The sequence below is a fragment of the Ahaetulla prasina genome, chromosome 3 (genome assembly GCF_028640845.1).
Source record: "Ahaetulla prasina isolate Xishuangbanna chromosome 3, ASM2864084v1, whole genome shotgun sequence".
NCBI classification, from domain to species: Eukaryota; Metazoa; Chordata; class Lepidosauria; order Squamata; family Colubridae; genus Ahaetulla; species Ahaetulla prasina.
Window position 1 is genome coordinate 58,016,685 of NC_080541.1, and position 22,882 is coordinate 58,039,566.

Consider the following 22,882-nt stretch of genomic DNA (forward strand, 5'->3'; position numbering starts at 1 on the left):
TTAAGAACATTCTTTTTTAAAAACAAAAGACAAACAAACTACATTCAACAACCTTTAAAAGAATTTGCTTCTGCAATAAGCACTAGCAATGTAACATATTTATGTATTTATTTTCCTGTATATTTTATATTTATTATTTTCTTCACATTGAAGAGAAACCTGTTTGGGGAAGAGTGAAAGAAGAGTGTGCAAGTTTGAGTGGAAACATTACTCTCTAGGTCTAGGATATTGGGAATGCTTGATGTTTGAGTTACTTATAAAAATAATAAAGGCAGGATAAATGAAAGATAATATTTATATAATTCCTTTTAGGGTTTCCCTACTGTCCCTATTAAAAATCAACGGTAGTAGTGTTTATCTGTGATCATATCAAATTGAGTACACTCCTCAACCATATTACCATAGTTGGGATCAGAATTTTCATTGGTTAACAAGATGGTGGTGAAAGAAATTGTGCTCGATTCTATAACTGGTTTTTTTGCCACAGTTAAGTGAATTATATGGTCATTAAGCAAATGCAGCTCCCCATTGACTCTGCTACTAAGAAGTGACTGGGAAGTCATAAATGATAAATGATTCTATTCCCTTAGCATGCTCCAACTGTCATAGATGCAATGCAAGTGCTCCAATTTTGATCACATAACTGTGAGGACACTGTAAGTCATTTTTTTCAATGCTTTCGTAGCTTCAGTTGCTAAATTAACAGTTGTAAATCAAGGATTATCCATACCACAGAAAATACATTCAGCTCTACCATAGTTGAGACATTTCAACCTTGCCTTACTTGTTTGAATTAAGTGTTACCAGAGTGGTATCTTTTAATGCATTTAATTTTGCAAGCATTTTACTTCAACAAAGTTCTCATTGCAGTGAGATATTCAAAAGAAATTTGCAAATTACTGGGACTCTACTGTTTCATTATTAGCATTTTCTAAATTAGTCTAATATAAGTGCTTTGACACCAGATAGCTAAAATGCTATTTTGCATTACAGGCCAGTTTTTGTACTCTTAACAAAAACCACAGAAATTCCTGTCATCAAACATCAGATATATAAAGGGCATGTTGCTATTATGTTCTGTTGGGTAGTTCATGCTGTGTTATGGTCACTAGAAGATAAAACTTAATTGTAGTTTATGGTAATCTGCGAATTGGTTAGATACACAGGGGAAAAAAAACACACAGGATCGATTGACACTTTGTTTTCATGTGTTCGGTAATGCCAAGGAAGAACAAGTTAATTTAGAATCCGTACGAGTCTATATAGATTAATAACAACGCAGCTTTTTATGAATTCGCTGGTTCGCGAAGGAGTCGCACTTCAATTCTCATCGCTCCCCAAACCAGATCGTGAATGCCTGGATGACACCACTATCTTTCAGCGGGATAAATTCTTAATTTCTCCGCCCAATTCGCTAGATCTGTTGTTTTAGTGCAGAGGTCTTCAAACCTGGCAGCTTTAAGACTTGTGGACTTCAACTCCCAGAAGTCTCCAGCCAGCATAGCTGGGAGTTGAAGTCCACAGGTCTTAAAGCTGCCAAGTTTGGGGACCCCTGTTTTAGTGGCACCGGTAGCCGGAACCAGGCTGACAGAGCAGTGGAAAAAACCAACAACAAATGGGCGGGAGGAGCCTCCGTCCCAAGTGCAATGCAGCCTTAGGCCCTGTTTCCTTCCTAGTAGGACCTCCAGCAGCAGAGCCGAGGATGAGGAGGAGGCGGTGCCTTTTCCGGAGCTGCGTGCGCAGCCATCCGCGCTTGCAGCGTCATCCTGAGGGGCCGGTTTGAATAAGACCCCGAGGGAGGGAGGGAGGGAGGAAGGTGCTGCGCTGCTATAGCTCCGTCTCGGCTCTTGAGCTAGCTCGTTCCCCTTGCTTGCTTAGCCCGCCAGCCATGCCGCTTTTCACAGGTGAGTCTGGCCAGCCGCCTCTCGCGAATGCGGGACTCATCCCCGCCTTTCCGCCTCCCGAGGGCTTAGCTCGGCTTCCCCCCACTCGGGCCTCCCTCCGAAGCTCGAGGGGTCTTTGCGCTCTCCTGCCCTTCGCTGAGGCAGGAACTGGCGGCGGTGGAGAGGAGGGAACGAGCCCGCCCGACCCTCCTCCTGAGCTCTTAGGGCCCCTACACAGCAGGGCTTTGCCGGAGGAAGGCCGGGGTTAGACGGCGTGCTTTCGTGCCGCCCTGTCAAGGAAGGGATTGCCTTGATGGTGAAAGGTGGGAAACATCGACGGGGAAGGAAAGGGCAAGCAGAACATACGGCAGCCCGAGGCGTGGTTGGTTGGGTGTGTAAGGGCTTCCCTCTCTGCAATCGCAGCATCGCACAGGCCTTGAATTTTCCTGGGTGATTTCGAAGAGGAGTAGCCCGCGGTTATATTAGAGCCCGGATTTTCTTTGGAGAAACTTGAACAGAGTAAAAAAAAAAATATTCATGCTTACAGTTCATTTGAAAATGAACAAGGGTTATATATTTAACAAAATAGGGAATTTGAACTGATATAAGTTATATGGCGGTGAGAAAACTCAAGTACCTCTGTCTCAGAGAGGTGAGCTCTTGTGGTTCTCTTGTAATAATATATTTGTGCTTTTGTCTTGTAAAAGGTAAAGATGAATTTCTATAATAAAAATAGTGATGATGCTGTCATTGGGACCTAATGCAGGTAGTCTAACTCAACTTATAACCATTTGTTTAGTAACCATTTGAAGTTACAGCAGCATTGAAAAAAATGACTTATGACCATTATTCACTTAGGACCATTGCACCTTCCCCATGGTCATATGAGCAAAATTCAGATGCTTGGTAGCTGATTCATATTTATGATGATTGCAGTGTCCCAGGTTCATCTGATCACTTTTTGAGATCTTTTGACAAAAATCAATGCTGAAGCATTACTTATTTAACAACTCTAGAGATTCACTTAACAACTGTGGCAAGAAAGGTCGTAAAATGGGGTAAACTCACTTAACAGCTGTCTTGTTTAGCAACAAATTCTGGCCTCGGTTGTGGTTGTAAGTTGAGGACTACCTGTACTTGTAGATTCCAATCCTCTAACTTTTGTTTTACCAAATAGTATGTTAAAAGGCATAATAAACAACATAGTCTCCCAGACAAGTGTAAAGTGAGGGAAGGCTTGTTTAGAGAATTAATATTGTGTATACCGTGCAATGAATTCTACTACCTATAGCAGTGTTGGCGAACCTTTTTGGTGCTGGAAACCGGAAGAGCAGCTGCCTGGTGCTCATGCACGCGCTGGAAAGGTGGACTTCTGGTTTCCAGTGCATACATGCACACCAGCCACCTGTTCTTCCAGTTTCTGGCGCACATGCGTGCCCAAAGACCAGTTGGCCGGAGAGCATCTTCCTGGCACATGGATGCGCACCAGGCGGCTGCTCTTCCAGTTTCTGGTGCTCCTGCGCATGTGAAAATCAGCTGGTTGGTGTGCCGGAACCTGGAAGAGCAATGGGTGACGGCTTGCATACCTGGAGAGATGGCATGAGTGCCATAGGTTCACCATCACGGACATAGAGTGTTGATTTCTGACAGAACTGTGTTGGATGAGAAGCATTAAAAAAAAAAAAGGGAGTAGTATTCACTCCATGTTATTTCAAATCCTATAATGTAGGAATAGCATATGATGCATGCTTCCTTAGAAATTGGTGTTATCAGTTTTAACTATGTTGTATGAATGTCAACTTGGTATTTCAGTAAAGACTCCTCTTATTGTTACAAGTTGCAGAATATTCATGTCTGTTGATAATGCAGCCAGTCAGGAGTATAGCTAAAACTGAGGTATAATTTTTTGGAAAGGCATTCTTAATATATGTTTGTCTGACTTTATTGTTTATAATTTATATGTCTAATCATTGCTGCCAAATCAGGACTTATGTATAACATGTCTAATTTTTAGTATTAATTTTATTACCAGTGTTGGTGTTGTACCTCAAATCCTTGTTTTTCAGTTAATGTAAAATGGGGCAAAGAAAAATTCGATGGAGTGGAGCTGAATACAGATGAACCTCCTATGGTATTCAAAGCACAGCTTTTTGCTTTGACCGGAGTTCAGCCTGACAGACAGAAAGTGATGGTGAAAGGTGGAACTTTAAAGGTAGAGTTGGATAATATTTTATCACACACTTGCTGTTATATGTTTTACACATTTAATGTATTGAGGCAATAATGAACATATCAGCATAAATTCATATTCTGATAGAATTTATGAATTAAATATATCAAATTATTTTTGTACATTTTCTGAGGAATTTTTGGCTCTCTTAACTATCTAATCTACCTTTAGTGATTTCCTCTTTAGTTGTTGGTGTATGTGTTGAATCTGTTGAGTCATCTTACTATTATTGGGAAAAGTTTACATTTATTTTCTTTCTTTCAAATAGGATGATGATTGGGGTAATATCAAAATAAAAAGTGTAAGTATTACATGGTCGCATTAGATATTTATAATGGTTTGGATGTTTTTTATAACAGCTTCATGGAGCAGGGTTTACCTCTTTTCTATGGCCTCAATTGGGAATGATTCAAAGTATGTGATTGGGAATGGGGAACAGTAGAAGGAAGATTCAGTTGGCAGATAGTATCTTACTTTTAAAATTCTAAGTCTACAGTTATAAAGAGTTAAATACTGCTTTTAGTATTGTGATATATTTACATGTCTTTAACATCTTTTTCGAGACAATCAAAATTAAAAATGGGAACCCAAATGTGATTGCTGATATTGTTTGATTTTTGTAATAGGGGAACTACTAGAAAAAAGAGTAACTTTTCAGCAAGTTAAGGGTATGGTAAATACTTTGGTTCCTTAAGGAACTTAAGGGTATATATTAATACTTTGCACTGTTTTTCAAAAGGTAATAAAATAATCATAATTTAAATTTGTGCCACAACTGCTTTTGAGCTTTATTTTAAAACTAACTTCTTGAAGACTAATGTATCTGATTATATTTAATTTTTTAGACTATCTGCTGATAAATTTGTTGCACCTTTTCAATAGGGGATGACCTTATTAATGATGGGCTCTGCTGACGCACTTCCTGAAGAACCAGTAGCCCGGCCTGTCTTTGTTGAAGATATGACAGAAGAACAGTTAGCCTCAGCAGTAAGCCTATATTCTCATTACGTTCACAGTTTTGAATGCTGAGAAATGCATGACCTCAAATTTAATGAGAAGTAAAATATATAATAGAGATCCACTTTGGGGTAGTTGTTCAAGCGTCAGGCTAGAACTGTGAGATCCTGAATTCTAGTCTCATCTAAGCATAAAGCCAGCTGGGTGACTTTGGGTCAGTTACTTTCCCAATCTCCAAATGATGTGCCCATTGTACATTTTCTTGGATAGGAAGGCCCTACAGCCACTCATATCCTGGTTACTTCACAGCTTATTACTGCATCACTCTCCAGTAATGAGGGTAGTCATAATCATGCCTCTGTATATCCATCTGACTCCTCTGCTTTGTGAGCTGCATCAGTTGCCAGTTTCCTTTCAGATGAAATTCAAGGTGCTAGGTGTTATAAAGCCCTACATAGCATTGAACCTGGTTACTCGTGGGACCAGTTATCTTCCATAGTATCTGCCTGGTTGATTTTATCCAATGAGGTTCACACACTCTGGGTTTCTTTGATTATGGTAAATGTTAGGGTTTCAAAGTGCCCTTTCTCTGTGCTCCAATGAGATTTGGCATTTAGCAGGGCCAAGCTTTTTGCCCAGGTTTTTGGCTAGGGTAGTTAAAGCCTTCTGAGTTATATATGTATTTTTCATTGTTTTGCTAATTTTTTGCTCTATTTTTAATTGTTTTTATTGTTATGTGGTTTTATTATTTTTCTGTCTTTTTGTGAACTGCCCAGTCATGGGTAGGTGTACCCACACACATCCCATTTGGCCGGTAATTTTAATACTGTTTTGAAATATAACAATTTAAAATTACTAAACAAAAGAATAGCTAGCTAACCAAACATTAAAAATTCTGAAAGAATAAAGTATTATTTTCCTTTCTCAAAAGGGGATTAATATAGTTGGACAGTGAACAGGCAGTTTAATTCTGGAAAACATGATTTTTCAAATATTTCTGGATTTCAAAATATGTTGGAGTCAGCTGTCATCCAAATTAAATAAAATAATAGTTCAAATGAGATGTAACTAAGGACAGATATCATTGTGCCCAAATGCACCATTTTTGGAACTAGTACAAAATACCTTGTTCAGTAGAGATTTCATGCTCAAAATCATTTCTAAAAATATAGTATTTAATATAAAGCAAACATTTTTAATATTTTTGTGACAGATGGAATTACCGTGTGGCTTAACAAATCTTGGGAATACTTGTTATATGAATGCTACAGTTCAGTGTATTCGCTCTGTGCCAGAATTGAAAGAAGCTCTTAAGAGGTAGGTATCGTAACTACAAATAAAATGCTGTTAATTTTTTCATTTTTTAAAATATGAAGTCGTATGAATTGTAGCTAGTAGTATTTTTAATAAGAAGGGGAAGCTAGAATAAGTTTAAGTAGTAAATTTCATTTTTAATTTTAGATTTCGAATGAAAAACTGAAATATATAATTCAATTGTTGTGGTAGAACTATAATAGAAATCCAATGTGTGTTGAACTCTATTCTTCAAGTGGAATTGAGAGTTCTGTATTTAGAAAAAGGCTTCCAGTTCCTATACTATTTATTTCATAAAGTTTTAACATCTTATTTTGATTGAGTTGATCAGTTTCAAGAAATATTGATACCAGCTCGTATTTTTAAATGTACCATTGCTGCAGACACTAGTACACTGGAAAGTGAAGATACTAAAGCATTGACAAAATTAATCTAGCATATCCTTAAAAAAAATTTTTCATGCTTAATGTTTCTGTTTATTAAGTTTATATGCTGTCCATCACATTCTACAAAGCATCTCTGGACACAACTATGGTTAACATAGCATCTTTGAACTATAGGGATATCAAGGATTATATATGTAAAAGAAAGGTTTAGAGGTGTTCTGGGTGAAGTATGTTTGGTTAAGCAACCTTTTATTATGGTGGTTTGTATCCAAAAATGCTTCTAAAGAAGCAAAGCATGTTTTTGCTCACACAGTTGGCCTCTCCAGTTCCTACCTTTTCTGTCTTTATATTGCTTTCCCATACATATTTAGGTTGTTTCAGAGGATTTCCTGACCTCTAGGGACAGCTTTTTAGGAGCTACAGTGGGCTGCAATGGAAAAGGGAAAAAAAGAAAACCCTCTTTTTTTGAATGGAATGTAGATTTAAGCTACTGACTCTTCGCTTCATGTTTCATGTATATTTACAAATTATCCTGCAATATTTATTTGTATCTCATCTTTATTATTTTTACAAGTAAATCAACGTGGCGAGCATATTCATCACACCTTTGGCTTTCTATTTTGCCCACAACAACCCTGTGAGGTGGATTGGGCTGAAAGAGAGTGACTGACCCAAGATCACCCAGCCAGCTTTACTGGCTAAGGAGGGACTAGAACTCACAGTTTCCTGCTTTCTAGCCTGGTGCCTTAACCACTAGACCAAACTGGCTTTAAACATAATATACTGGTAAATTGCTGGGAGGCAGAGGCTGAAGGGTGAGGGCTGGCAGGTGGTCGGGGCTTCAGCAACATTCACTGTATAAGATGCACAGACATTTCCACCCACTTTTGGGGGAGGGAGGAAACTGCGTCTTATACACTAAAAAATACAGTATATAATAAAATATACCTAATAGAAACAGTTGAATTTGTCAACCAACAGTAAAAATGGTTTAAAGCTAAATTTTAAGAAACTGTAGTAGAATTAAGAGTTGTATTAGAGATACTGGAGAAGGTAGTAAAATAAGATATACTAGTGGGGAAATGGGTAAGGAATTTTCTTCTTTCAAAATAATAGAACTTTTTCTTTAAAAATCTAGTATTGGGACAATCTAATTACATAGTTGATCAGGATTATATTGAAACACACTTCTTCAAAATCAAATGGTAAAATATGGAATGCATACAAGATGTAAAAATAGTATCATTTGGATATCTTTAATTACAAATTAGATTTAATTATAAAGGGAGGATAAGGCAGTCAGTAGCTACTAGTACAGATGACCATATATTTCCTTTAGTAAAGAAGACAAGATTTATTTCAGTTCTTGGAATATGAATAAGATATTACTATTACAGCCATCTCCACCTCATGAGCTTTCTATGACATATTGTTGACCACTGTAGGAATAGAATAGAATTGTAGGCAGAGGTGGTTTTGGTCTGATCTATAAACTAGTCTTATTTGATGCATACAAGTAGTGAGAAGCACACAAGGCTTATTAGGTACAACCAAATTTCAAGTCACATATTCCTTCTTTTAGAGGTAGTCCTTGACTTATGACCACAATTTAGTCCAACTTGAGACAGTTAAGTTAGTTTTGCCCCATTTTTCCACCAGTCTTGCCACAGCTGTTAAATGAATCACTGCAGTTAGGTTAGTAATATGGTTATAAAATGAATCTGGCTTCCCTATTGACTGTTTGTCAAAGACTGCTTGTCATAAAAGTGATCACATGACCCTGGGATACTGCAACTGTCATAAATATGAACCAGTTGCCAAGGGTTCAAATGTTGAGCATATGACCATGGGGATGATGCAACGGTTATATGTGTGAAAAATGGTTATAAATCACCTTTTTCAGTGCTGTTGTAACTTTGAATGGTACACTAAACTAAAAGTTGTAAGTCAAGGACTACCTGTGCTTTGTGATAATAAATGAATGCTTGAACTATTAAAATAATGCTAACTGAATGGTTGAATATTGTCATTCCTTATATGAAGGCATGATCTACAGTTGGTGCAAAAAATTAGGAATACCTAGTCAATTGTATCCTTCAGTGAAACCTTAAAACAACTAAAACTAATATAATCTCTACATGTTTCAAAGTTAATATATCTTCCTCCAAATTTGAATATGCACTTTCTATTTATGTGCAGCTAAAGTGTGCATTCAGTTATGACGGTAACCAGCTTATCTAAGGCTTCCAAACTGTAAGAATTCCAAAACTTTTTGGTTTTCTAGTCACAACTTAACAACTTTCTTGGTTGTGGTCAAAATCTCACAGATGAATCTCAATTTCCAGATAAAAGTCATTTTATCTTTATTTCTATATTGTGTTGAATCTAAAGCCAAATTAACTATATGTTTTAAACACTTTTAGATATGCTGGTGCCTTAAGAGCTTCAGGGGAAATGGCTTCTGCTCAGTATATTACTGCAGGTTTGTATTTCAAGAGCAAAGCAGAATTTTCTGATATTTAGCTACCTCAGATAAAATGGCCAGTATGTTGCTCAGAAGATATTTTGGTTTTTTCCTAGCACAAATTAAAGTATTTGATAGATTTTGAGTTTTAGTTACCACCTTTTGAATTGTAGCCAAATATTGATCACTGTTAAAAAAAATTTCCTTTTGAAATTTGCAGCTTTTTAAAATCCAGAAATACTTGGAACACTGGAAAATGAGTGCTGCTTGTTTACTTTATTGCCCTTGACCAGGATATTATGATTTATGCCATTTCATTTAAGAAAAAACATATCAGGAACAGTCAACTATTGAATATGCTGTTATCAGATTTTGGGACGGTATGTTCATTGGCTACTCTGTAGAATTGCTTATTTCTCCTTATTTGGCACTGTTCTAGCTAAATCTCTTGAATGGATGCGGAATATTTGATTAGTTGGTTTGTTAGGTTAATCTCGCCCAATCTGTTTGTTAATTCTTTCAGTCTAGTGTTAACAAAAATGTGCAGGGAAACATTGTTTTATCTGTCAAGTTGTTGAAAATTTATTACATTACTATGCAACATTCAGCCCAGCCTTAAAAGATTCAGAAATCAGTTGCATGTACAGAACTTATTATTAAATGATGGGTTGAATGTAATTGCTAACAGGAATATACATATATTTGTTTTATATATATCATGTTGTGGCCTTATGTTAGATTGAATAAGAACTAAGTCAGATATTTGATTATAATTAACTTTCTATATTAGTTTTACAGTACAGGTTGTTCTCAACTTACGACCAGTCACTTGGCAACTAGTTGAAGTTACAGCAAATCTTGAAAACAGACTTATGTCCTGAATTCAAAACTCTGACATCTCTTCCCCACCCACCCCTGGAAATCATGTGACCATATTTTGGTCACTTGGCAATCTAGCAATGTGTTGCTTTATGACCACTTATGTTTACTTACACTGCAAAAAAGATTGTCAAATTGGGCAGGGTCATGTGATGACCTGTTGTATAACCATCACAACTGATGACTACAATTGCAGGCTCAATTACAGGTGTAAAGTGACGACTATATATATATGGTTATTAGCTTATTAATTGCATTTTGTTCCAGTAGAGTCTCACTTTGAAAGTAGATTGACATGACTCACTTTTGTACTGTACAGTTGAAGCTGCACCTATTGTATGCTGTCATGGCTTAGTCTCAAATGACTTACATAAAGTAAATGTCAAAGATAAGCAGCAACTGTTCAAATTTGCAATGATACCGAATAAGAAGGATTTATACTGATCCTTGGAGTTCTGGTCATTGCAACATCCCTGCTGTCATATGATCATGATTTCCGATGTTCCCTGGTGGCTTTCTATGAGGAAAGTCATTGGGAAAGCCAGCAGGAATTTGGAAGTTGCAATTACTGGAAGTCCGTTCTTAGTGGCTTAATGGTCCTCACTTAACGACAACAACCAGGACTGCTGCAATTGACATTGCTAAGCGACATGGTCATATGACATACTTTTATGACTGCATTGCTTAACAACAGCAGTTTCTGTCCCAGTAGCTGCACTAACCTGTATAAAACTTCTCACGCAACAATATAGATTGTTTTACTTGCATGATATAATCAATTTTACAGTATTTTTTAAATAGACTGATAATGCATTTACATATTTAAATAGCACAAATAATACAAAATATAATTGTATTATGCATTAGATAAAGAGTTTGCATAAAGAGTTTGAGGAATATGCTGCAATTATTATACTACCATGCATATCTATGAAATTTATTGTTTTTTATTTTATTTTTAAGCTTTAAGAGATTTATTTGATTCTATGGACAAAACTTCCTCCAGTATCCCTCCCATCATTCTTCTCCAGTTTTTACATATGGCCTTTCCTCAGTTTGCAGAGAAAGGAGATCAAGGCCAATATCTTCAACAGGTAGATATTTTTTAATTTCTTTTTTGTAAGCTGCATATTTTATGTAAAAATGTGTCTCTTTTTTTACCATTTCCATATGCAACTGGGACTAGAAGCTGCTAAGGAATCATAAAACTATACCTATTAATTATCTTACTAATAGCTATATTTTTATGATTCTTTAGCAGCTTCTAGTCCTAGCTGCTGAAGAAAACATATTAGAATAAACAAAGTAAGAAAATGTTTCTCATTTGTTTATATGCATCTGTGTGCACACAACTTTGTGTTTTTATATGATGTGCATATGATACATGCTCAATGTATATTTTTGTTAGATTCCCGTTATCTAATTTTATCTTTATCTTATGCCTTAGGATGCCAATGAATGCTGGGTACAGATGATGCGAGTACTGCAGCAAAAGTTAGAAGGTATAGAAGGTGATGCAGTAATGGAAGTAAGTCTTTACTGGAAATAACTGAGACTAACTCTGGGCTGTAGCTGAGTTTTTATAGTTAATAATGTTAGCAATATGTAACAGCAATAAAAGTATGATTTGATTGCAAGTAAGTTGATGAAAGTGCCTAAATCAGAAGTTAATCTTTTTATCCCATGGACCTTTTTGAGAATCTGAAACCTGTGGATCTCTTCTCTGAAAAAATATATTTAAATTCATAAAAGAAAATCACATCCAGTCTTTAACAACCCTTGACTTAACAATCACAACTTATTAGGGTCAATAGTTAGTATGTATGAAATACATATAGATAATATCAGATTATTCAGGGTATGGGAAAACAAGAATGTAAAAAATTTCAAAGGGATCTCTTTAAATTGAGTTAATAGTTAGCCAGATGACGAATCTGGTTCAGTATAAATAAAAAATTCCATACTGGGCCAAAATAAGTTCCATACGCTAAAAAATTTGAATGTTTGGGACTTCTTTGCTTAGAAAAAAAGTAGACCAAGTAAGGAGGTGAGCAAGATATGTGAAAACATGCTTGCCATGACAAGAATGGATAAGGAAAAGTTTTTCTTCGCAAAATACTAGGACTGTGAGTCATCAAGTGGCAAAAAGATTAAGAACAGGCAAAAAAATACTTATTAATAAAGCATATAATTGATCTGCAGAGTTGGTTAACATGATGCAGACGTGGTTGCTTGCTTAAAAGGAAATGGAAAAACTCACAGAGGACAGGTCTGTCAGATGGAATTAGTTTTGAAGATTCAGTATTAGATCCAGGTTAACATTTGTATGCTTACCAATACCAGCTGCACGGAAACAACCGGAAGAGACATATGGCCATCTCCAGTTTGTTAGAACTAAAACCTGGTTGGCCATTGTGAGAAACAAAATGCCAGATTAGTTGAGCCATGATTTGCTCTAATAACTGATCTTTCATTATGTTCTAACGAGTTGCTGATAGGTGCTGCATAGGTGCTCTGAAGCAACTTTGGAAATCCAAAAATTCTAGTTTTATATTGTGCAAACTACTCGTTTGAACTAAAGCTGCTTGGAATATCAACCCAAATGACTTTTTCTAATCAGTTTTGGATTTAGAATGCTTGATATAGAATTGAACAAGAGCTATGATTCCCAGGTTTTGTTCTAAGTAACCCATTCATGTTTTTACTCTTTGATCACCTTTAGGTCTTTATCTTATTTTAAAAGTACAACAGACAGCTTTGTTAGAGTAAATTATAAGCAGCTTGCATTGTTGCTTACATATTTGTTTGCTTTTACAGACTGACTCTTCAGTTTCAGAAACAGCAGCAACGGCACCTCCTAAAAAGAAAAGTTTAATTGACCAGTTTTTCAGTATTGAGTTTGAAACTATGTATCCTAAACATTCTGGAATAACAAAGCATAATCATGATAATACAATTAGTATATGTAGGATTTGTTTTATACATTTTACTTACTAAAGAGATAATCCTCACTACAAGTGTATTCTGTAATTGGTAGCTAAGTGCTTCTTTAAATTGTATTTAAAGCTGTTTTTAAAGAAATGTTTATGCTAGTTTATTAAAAAAATTCAATTGTTATCTAAAGAACAGGTTAGTGTCATTAAATAATAGGTGCTGATATAAGAACTGTTGTTTTGTTGCAGCAATTTAAGCTTTCTGAAAACAAGATAACTTTTTGCAAATCATTAAGTTCAATGCTTAGTGGTAGTTCAGTACTTTACATATTTGGTCCTTAATATTTTGTGAAGCATGAAATGCACAGAAGCAGAAGAGGAGGAAGTCACAAAAGGAAGAGAGAATCAACTCCAGCTTAGTTGTTTTATCAATCAGGAAGTTAAATATCTTTTCACGGGTCTTAAATTGGTGAGTTACTATGGCATCTTTATTCAAGCAGGTTTTGCAGCATTGTATTTAAGGGGGTTTATCTTGGTCCACAAGGAGTTTTCGAAAAGAAAGAGATATGATCATCAAATTTAAGATTGTTCGACTTTTTTGATATTTCATTTTCTAAGACATTATGTAACAGTGAACATTCATTTAACATATATTTCTTCCAATTTTTGAAAACATGAAGTGTTAAAATAAGAATTAAAAATTGAAATGTGGAATAGTGTTCTAAATATACTTTCCAATTTCCAGTTGTATGTTTCATATATTTTAGAGAAGTAATTAATATACACTCTGTTCCAAGACAAAAATGTGCTTTAGAATGTGTTTTCAACTCCTTGAATCAAGGTTGTCTTGAAATTGCATTGCTGCTGTGAAAGCAGCTACATAATACTAGGGGGGAAAAACATCTGTAAGGACTGCAAGGACACAGCTGCCTTTAAATTCAAATTGTTGCCCCGTGCCATATTCATTTTGTAGTATAGGGAAGAGGAAGAGAAAACCTTGTTTCCCAAAATGTTGCTAAACTGTTACTCTCCTCCTGGATGACGTGGCCATATTGAATGGAGCTACTTGAATTTTGAATCCAACATCCAAATTGTCCATTCCTGCTATATTACTTCTCCCCCTTCCAACTCCCTCCATGTATTTCCTCATAGAAATACATGTGATAGTTGTCAGCAAAAAGTAATCAAAATTCCACTAGATGAATGCAGGTTGCATGAGCACAAAAAGCTTTTTGATTCTATGCTATTGTGTATTCTTTCCCGCATTTCTTGAAAAAGGCTTTCCAATTTCAGTAAATCTTGGGCATGGTTTTTTATTCTTATTACATTTATCATTTAAAGTGCTGCACAGAATTTTAAAAAGGATGTATGAAATGTCATGCTTAATTTTGCACATCTTCGAATCTTTATTATCTTTAATATATTTCTCTTATAGCGTCTTCAAGAAGAAATAACTAAATTATCCCCAACATTGCAAAGGAATGCCCTTTATTTAAAAACGGTAAGCATACCATTATCATATCCCTTTATAGTAATGGAACTCTACTTATGATCTGCCATTTTAAGAGTTGGTTATATACAAGTGAAGCAAGATTTAAAAGTCCCTGAAATAAAAACAGATGGACTTTTGTTATGACATAGAGATTGTCATATGACTTCCCTATTCAAACTTCTTCGTTGCAATCAGTTGGCTACCTAGAAACACTTCATGATTGTGGTGGGACACAAATTGATAAATATTTACATATGTAGCAAGTAATATTTTGTAAATAAGATATGTCTTCACAATGTATATATTCAGGGGATAGAAAGAGAGTAGTATAACACAAACAGAGATAACTTGCATTGTTTATACCATTTGGTTTGAAAACCTGTGCAACCCCTGATATTTGTTTACGGTAAACATTTTTTCATGCATTTATGGCTCCTGCTTTAAATTGCTGTACCTTTTCATGTCCACTGATTTTAGTGAACGTTTTTCTTTTAGTCCAAGATAAGTCGCTTGCCTGCATACCTTACTATTCAAATGGTTCGGTTTTTTTACAAAGAGAAAGAATCTGTGAATGCCAAAGTTCTCAAAGTAAGTACATTTGATACTAAGTTTTGCACCTGATCTATGTAGTATAATGCTCTACTTTATACATTTAACAATCAATGTTTGATATTCAGCTACAGCATAATTTAAAATATGCTGATTTACTTCTTTATACTATGAATGGAAATGAAAGCAGAATCAGTCCAAATTGCATTGTATCAGCTTCATGGTGCTTTTGCTAAAGCATTCTAAAGATTATTTAGAATCAAGTGGATAGGACACTGGAAAATATTACATAATCTGGGTTTTTCTTTTTTTTAAATTTCCTATTTATGGCTATGGAAAAGTAAGCACAGAGCATGTGTTTTACAGTTTAGGAGTCTGTATCAGTGGGAGTTGAGAAATTCCTGAGAGATAGTGCTAATGGTACAATTCTGAACTAGATGAACTCATGGTCAGATATGAAATGGAGCAGTTTTCTATATTTCTGAGGCATTTAAAATATTAAATACTGAGCCTTAGTGTACATCCTTTGTTTAAAGTCTTAGATTATTGCCAGTATTATTTTAAACTGAGTGGAATTAAGATCAAAGACAGCTGATTTGCTTCGTATGATGATTTACATGATCATGAAACTCTTTTAAATTGCTATAGGATGTTAAATTTCCACTTATGTTGGATGTATATGAACTATGTACACCAGGCCTTCAAGAAAAGATGGTCCCATATCGATCAAAATTCAAGGACCTGGAAGACAAAAAAGTAAACCAGCAACCAAATAATGTAAGTAATCCATTAACTTAGATTAATCTTTAAATTTCATTTAACAATATATACATTTTCTTTACCGGTAGACCTTAAATCAGGTCCAGTATTATAAAACTTAAATTTATAACCAAACATTAAGACTGCTAATAATCATGTTTTTAATAATAATATTTGTAGTAAAAAGACTGACATGGAATGTAAAGAATTATTGTTGAGAGTTTTTTTAAAGAGTCCATGGTCTAATAAATTATTACAGCTGTATTTTCATTTGTAAATTTTCTAAAGTTCACTGGATATAATTATTATTTTTAAGAATGTTAATTGTTAAGAGAAGAACAATTATGGTAAATATATGTACTCTAGTAATATCTTTGATGTTATTTTTTAATCTGGAAGTTTTGGAAACCCATTTGGGTTACAGCCTTTTCCGGCAGGGCAAAACAGGCCCTTTGTATTTTGGTCTTTTGTGAAGAAATTCCATGGGAATGGTAAAAGCTATTCTTGCCAGATCAAACTATGCAACCAGTATCACCCTCAGAGCTGAGGTGGGAATCCCTTCAACAGAGATTATAGTTGGAGGCTGATGATCTGTTATTGACTAAAGGATTCAGTTCCTCCACTCTGGCCTATTATCCCTTGTATTGGCATTTTCCTATTTGGAGGGATGATTTACAGTCCAAGCTAGCATGTAACTTATCCTCAGCTGCATTTCTTTGTACTCTGGGTTCTGAAAAGGCCAGTCATGTGCTTTTTTAAAAAGATGGATGATAGGTAGAATCAACTGGGGAACAAAAAATATTACATAACAGCAAAACCTGGATTTCAAGGGGACCTTGAGTATTAGCTAGATATTTACCATCTCTCATTTTCCATAGGATAAAGGAGAACTTCTTTCAGGCATAGCATGGGTTAGTGCTCCTACTGGGCAGACATTCCAAAATCCCCTTATCTGAATGAGATTACTTTTATGGTGCAAAACGTAAACCTTTGTCCATGTATCTCTGTATTGTAATTTCTATAGGAACATGAATACTGGTAATTCTCTTATTTTGCTTCTTCTAAGGCATTGTCCAGAGGAAACACATATTTCACATAAAGTTCCTACTTTCTGATATATTAAGTTAAGATAGCTGTGTTATCAACTATCAAATATTATATCCCTAATTTTTATGTTTTCATGGTTTTTATTGGATCATTATTATAAGAATAAAGTATATATGAAAAACCTGTGCCATACAGAAAGAAAACTTGATTTCCCTTTCTTGTGATTGCCTTTCTCTTGGTGTTCCACATTTTCTGATTCACATATGGTAGCTCTTAAAGAAACAGGGCAGCCACTACCACTACCTTCAGCTTTTCATTTTACAAATCATTTCCGAATAATATATTAAAATTGTCTTAGAATTTTGCTTATTTTTAATGCTTTATTTAATAGTTACAAAATTAACTCAAACCAACATCTTTTGTTTTATTTTCAAGTCTAGTAAAGGTGATGGCTCACAGAAGGAGATTAAGTATGAACCATTTTCCTTTTCTGAGGGTAAGTAGAAAGACATTTAAGAACAGCAGATATTTTTACTCTGCTTTATCTTAAAAATTGAAAGCAGATATATTATTTGGGAATACCAATAAGTGAATATTTGAAGCTATAGTTGAAATCAGCATGAAGATAAATTATATGCTATAGTACTTTGAATAGTACATTGTTACAGCTAATAAAGGACAGCTAAATCTAAAGGATAAGCTAATGGCTATAGAACATAGAAATTAGCAAATTAGGTATAATTTTCATGTTAAGTAAACCAGACGACCCAGTTGCTGAAGAAGAAAAAATGAGTAGTCTACAACGTACGCTGAAAGGATTGTAACAGCCACTATGTAGGGCAGACAGGCAGAAAAGTAACAGAGCGCTTCCATGAACACAAACTAGTAGACAGGCAGATCATACCATTTAAAAGAGACCATAAAAAAACCAAGAAGCAAACAAAAAGATTACAATACATCGTCTCCAGCAACCAACACATGACAAACAAACAAGCAAAAGAGAGAATACCCTAATTTAAAGGACTACCAAGGATAAAAAAACCCTAGCAAAACTGTATATAAATAGGAACAAATCCCACCCTCAAAGCACTGATACTGTTACTTAGTCAGGTAATGAAACATCTGCAAGAAAACTACCAAACAACCAAATTCAAGAAAACACCAAGGACCCTACAGTTCATTCCTGAGCTACATATATATTCTTCTATTGATTAAGAGACCACAAGTTGTAATTTTTCATGTTTAGTATAGAAATTGTGTGTTATTGTAATTCAGAAAGCTTTTAACTTGGAATTAATTTTGAATCTCAGAAATGACTAATACAAAATGATGGATTAAAATAAATGTAATGATTCTATTTTATAAAAAATCAGTGTTGAATAAAATTATTACATTTATTTTAATATAGCTTGAAATGTTTGTGTCTTAAATGTTTCATATTATTTGTAGTCAGCTACAGGTGATGGATCTCAAGAAAAAGTGATAAAAGTAGCAATGTTAGTATTTTGCCAGTTCTGTTCTATGCAGTTGTACAACTTTTAATGCCAAGCACTCTGATTAACTCTGTACCTGTAGGTGTGATACCTATAAATATCTATTACAAATTTATTTGAATGGCTTCTTTCACCTCTAGTGTCTGATTACACTGAAATACATGGAAGCAGGCCATTCACTGATTGTCTGCTATTTAATTTGTTGGAGGTAATGAATGTTTTGGAAGCAATGATCTGCTTAAGCAGTGAGACTTTGGGACTGCTTAGAGTTTAAAAAAATTAAAAGCATCAAGCAATCTTTTGAAAACCAAATGCACAGGTATAGTATAGGTGGTACCTGGCTCATTAATAGTAATTGAGAGAGGGATTTTGGAGTCCTAGTGGACAGTCACCTAAACAGGAGCCAGCAGTGTACTGCAGCTGCCAGTCCTAGGCTGCATTAACAGAGAGAGAGAGAATCAAAATCATGTGAAATATTAGTACCATTTTTAAAAACCTTAGTAAGACCACACCTGGAATGCTGCATCTAGTTTTGGTCACCACATTACAAAAAAGATGTTTGGAAAAAGTACAAAGAAGAGCAGCTCAGATGATTAACCTGGAGATACAAACATATGAAGAATGGTTGTAAGAATTTGGTATGGCCATTCTGGAGAAAAGAAGGATTAGAGGTGCTTGAGCAGGGGGTTGGACTAGAAAACTTGCAAGGTTCTTTCCAGCTCTATTCTGATTGATTGATAGAATCAAGTTCACGTGAAGTGCTGATAGCACTTTATAATGCCTTGGTAAGACCACACTTGGAACACTGCATCCAATTTTGGTCATCACAATGTAAAGAAGATGTTGAGACTCTAGAAAGAGTGCAGAGAGCAGCAATAAAAGTGATTAGGGGACTGGAGGCTAAACATATAAAGAGTTGGGTATGCAGGAATTGAGTATGTTTAGTTTAATGAAAAGAAGGACTAGGAGTAACATCATAGCAGTGTTCCAATATCTAAGGGATCACCACAAAGAGGAGTCAACCAATTTTCCAAAACACCTGAAGGCAGGAGAAGCAGCAATGGATGGAAACTAACCAAGGAGAGAAGCAGCCTAGAACTAAGGAGAAACTCCCTGACAGAACAATTAATCAGTGGAACAACTTGCCTCCAGAAGTTGTGAATGCTTTCAACACTGGAAATTTTTAAGAAGAGATTGGACAACCATTTGTTTGAAATGGTATAGGGCTTCCTGTCTGATCTGGGGGAACGGTTGGACTAGATGACCTCTGAGATTCCTTCCAACTGTTATTCTGTATTCCGAAATGGGGATTGGAACATGCAAAGTTGAGAATACATTTTATTGATGTATAGAAATCATTGTCCCAAATGTATTTTGTGGGATTAATCTGCTTCCCATGTTCCAATTCGGAAGGTGAGAGCTTCAAAATAAATGGATAACAATATGTAAAGTGTTTACTATTATATCACATTGTACTGTCTTTGCCTTCTCAGATATTGGTTCCAATAATTGTGGTTATTATGAGCTACAGGCAGTGCTGACCCATCAAGGAAGATCTAGTTCTTCTGGACACTATGTATCTTGGGTTAAAAGAAAACAAGGTATTGTAGCAATTTTAGAAAATAGCCAAATGATAGGATAAGTTACTTGGCAGCCTTCCTTGAAAAATTAATTCTGCACTGTTGATTATTTTATCCTGCCTTTTTAATATATAAATCAAGCTGGAGACATATCTAAGACTTCCCCCTTCAATTTCCCCACAACCTTTTAAGTGGGTTGGCTTGCGAGAGAATGACATGTCATAGGTCACCCAACAGGCTTTCATGCCCAAGTCACTTTCATGCCCACTAGAACTCATAATCTCCTCCTTTCTAGGCCAGTACCTTCATTACTATACCACGCTGGCTCTTATATTGTCATTTAAAGTGTTATTGACTATGAGGTTTTTTTCTCTCCCACAGATGAGTGGATTAAATTTGATGATGACAAGGTCAGCATTGTTACCCCTGAAGATATTTTGAGGTTATCGGGCGGTGGAGACTGGCATATAGCTTATGTTCTACTTTATGGGCCACGCAGAATTGAAGTAATGGAAGATGAATCTGAACAGTAGACTTCCTATATACATCTGTAAGGTGTGAAATAAATGTCTTAATTCCAGACTCACAGAAACTGCAAAATTGGATCACTAAAATACTGCCATTTGGTGCAAAAGACAGCAAAACATGTTTAAAACTAAGGCCAATAGCAAGCAGCCACTTACTAGGGATAGGTTGATAACATTTGAAAATAATTTTAATACTGTATTGCAAAAGTTGATATTTAAAACAATGTTAACTATTAATGAAATTAAGTGAGCCTCCTGCTCGTCTAATTTTTTTAGGAAGATATTTATTGCACACCTATTCATACCTTTGTTAACTCCTGCATGGTTTCTACCAGTTCAGTAGCTGTCCATCCTTTTTATTGTGTCAGAAAGATAAAACTCAATTGTTGCCTCAACATGTAACTCAGTGCTGCTGCTCATAGCCTGTGGAAATATGGCTACAATCACGTATTTGTCCAGCCTGATGTGCCAACTCGGTCTGCTCTGTTGCTGGCATTTTTGACTCAAAATAAAAAGTGATCAGTAATGATGGTGCTTCTTACATAAATATGGTTGGCATTTGTGTTCTATCTAAAACTTGTGTCTGTCTCCTTCCATTCTTTCAAATGCATGGTGATCTGGCAATCAAAGAGTTGGAAGTTACAGGAATTAGCATCTGAATATTGGACATTAAAATTTTGCCATCTAGGCGGGGTACTAAAGTTGGCCAATAATGATGATTATCTACAGGAAGATACAGGAATCTTAAAATGTAAAAATATAAAACAAACCAATATTTTAAAAAGTGTTACATTGAAAATGCCTATTGAACATGAAGAAATAGAACTTCAAAGATTTCAGTTGTATTAAGCATATCTTTGCTTAATGCTATGAACTGGAGCTAATTTATATTAATTAAACCAAGTAAATGCAAATTTTAGTAAGTTTGAAAAGATAATCCTGTTAAAAACTTCCCGTTCTCTATGGCAAATTAAATTAAATAGTTACATTTTTCTTAAAGCAGATGTAGTCTGTTGAGCTGTTCTAGGTAAAAGGTTTGAAAGCATATACCCCTTAAATCCATAGTTCCAATCTTGCTCTGTTCCAATGGGAAATTTCCCCAATGTGTGATCTGATTCTTTCAGTTTTGTTCCACTGTTGTTTTGCTCAGAGGAAAGACAGAGTAAAACAAATAGAAAGCATGGCAACTGAGCTGAAACCTCTACAAATAAACCTATTTATAAGTAATGTTATCAGCATACCTGCAATTAAACACCCCTTTTGGAAATTACAACTGAACACAAATAAATTAGAAAGTTGTAAAGTTTGGTATATCAACTAAACTATTTTCATCCAGATATAAAGACAGAATTTGCAGAATTCAGCTGCAATTTCCAGCTGAATCTTTAAATAACTGTCTTTTTGTAGAACTTCCATAAGCACTTACTAAATGCTGTTTATAAATTGAGCCAATGAAGGAAACTCACTGAAATGATGGTCCTTGCTAAAGATGGCTACAAACAAAAAGTCTGTGCCCAGAAACAATATATAAATCAACATCTCAAAACAAAACAAAACACAACCCCTACCCAGTCTAAGCTTGCTGACTTTTTTCTCAAATTAATCCTAATTCCAGTGACCAGACTTAGTGACACAAAAGGAAAACATGTCTGGTCTCTTGATCCTTATCGCTCTTGGACTAATATTAACAACACACATAATAGGACCTCAAATATTGGAAATAATGCTTACATACATATGGGCACTAGCACATTTGTACAACCAAATACAACAAGAACTGTAAAAGTTTCCTTATTAAGACAAGTTTTAACTCTCCCAGCCATATAGCTTGGGATTTTTTTACTGGCAAATGAAGCAAATGTTTTAAGGGGTTCAGGATTTCTACTTGAAGACTCTAGAAGCCTTGGAAGTACAACAGATGGTGATGAAGGTGATGGTGTAAGTGGTTTAACAATATAAATACCTTTTTAGGCAAGAGGGCTTAGGGGAATTAGATATTTTCATGACATTTTTAAACTTTAGATAAACCACATTACATTATTGGATAGTAGATAGGAATGTCTTACCTAAAGAAATGTAAATTAGAAATTATTTTTAATGAATGGAACAAAACTAATAGCTAAACTGTCTTGGTTAAGAAAAGAGTTGATTAATAAATAGTTACTATCTAACTTCACTCAACCTCAAAAACCTTGAAAAGGAGAGAACAATTCAGGAGACTGGAAATACAAAAGTGGAGAACAAAGGCAAGCTTCATGATATGGGAAAAGGCAGCCAAAAATGCCATGATTATCCTATCCACACAAAAAATAATATACATCAGGGTTTGTCAACTTCAGCAATTTTAACAAAGATGTGTTGACTTGAACTCCCACGATTCTCACAACCA

General features: G+C 35.2%; 1 protein-coding gene across 2 annotated transcripts; it reads left to right on the top strand.

Annotated features, from left to right (window-relative positions):
* The first annotated feature begins 1,756 nt into the window (after nt 1–1,756).
* On the top strand, nt 1,757–21,044 carry USP14 (ubiquitin specific peptidase 14). Of its 2 annotated transcripts, none has more exons than XM_058175541.1 (16): nt 1,757–1,904; nt 3,950–4,095; nt 4,382–4,414; nt 4,996–5,100; nt 6,284–6,387; nt 9,194–9,252; nt 11,077–11,207; nt 11,561–11,641; nt 12,931–13,022; nt 13,401–13,515; nt 14,482–14,547; nt 15,034–15,126; nt 15,736–15,864; nt 17,329–17,389; nt 19,880–19,987; nt 20,348–21,044. In XM_058175541.1, the coding sequence occupies exons 1-16, from the start codon at nt 1,889–1,891 to the stop codon at nt 20,497–20,499; spliced, it is 1,491 nt and encodes a 496-aa protein (XP_058031524.1). In that variant the 5' UTR covers nt 1,757–1,888; the 3' UTR covers nt 20,500–21,044. The 2 variants fall into 2 exon arrangements, with proteins under 2 accessions (XP_058031524.1, XP_058031525.1); XM_058175542.1 differs by lacking the exon at nt 1,757–1,904 and adding an exon at nt 2,478–2,535.
* Nucleotides 21,045–22,882: the final 1,838 nt, after the last annotated feature.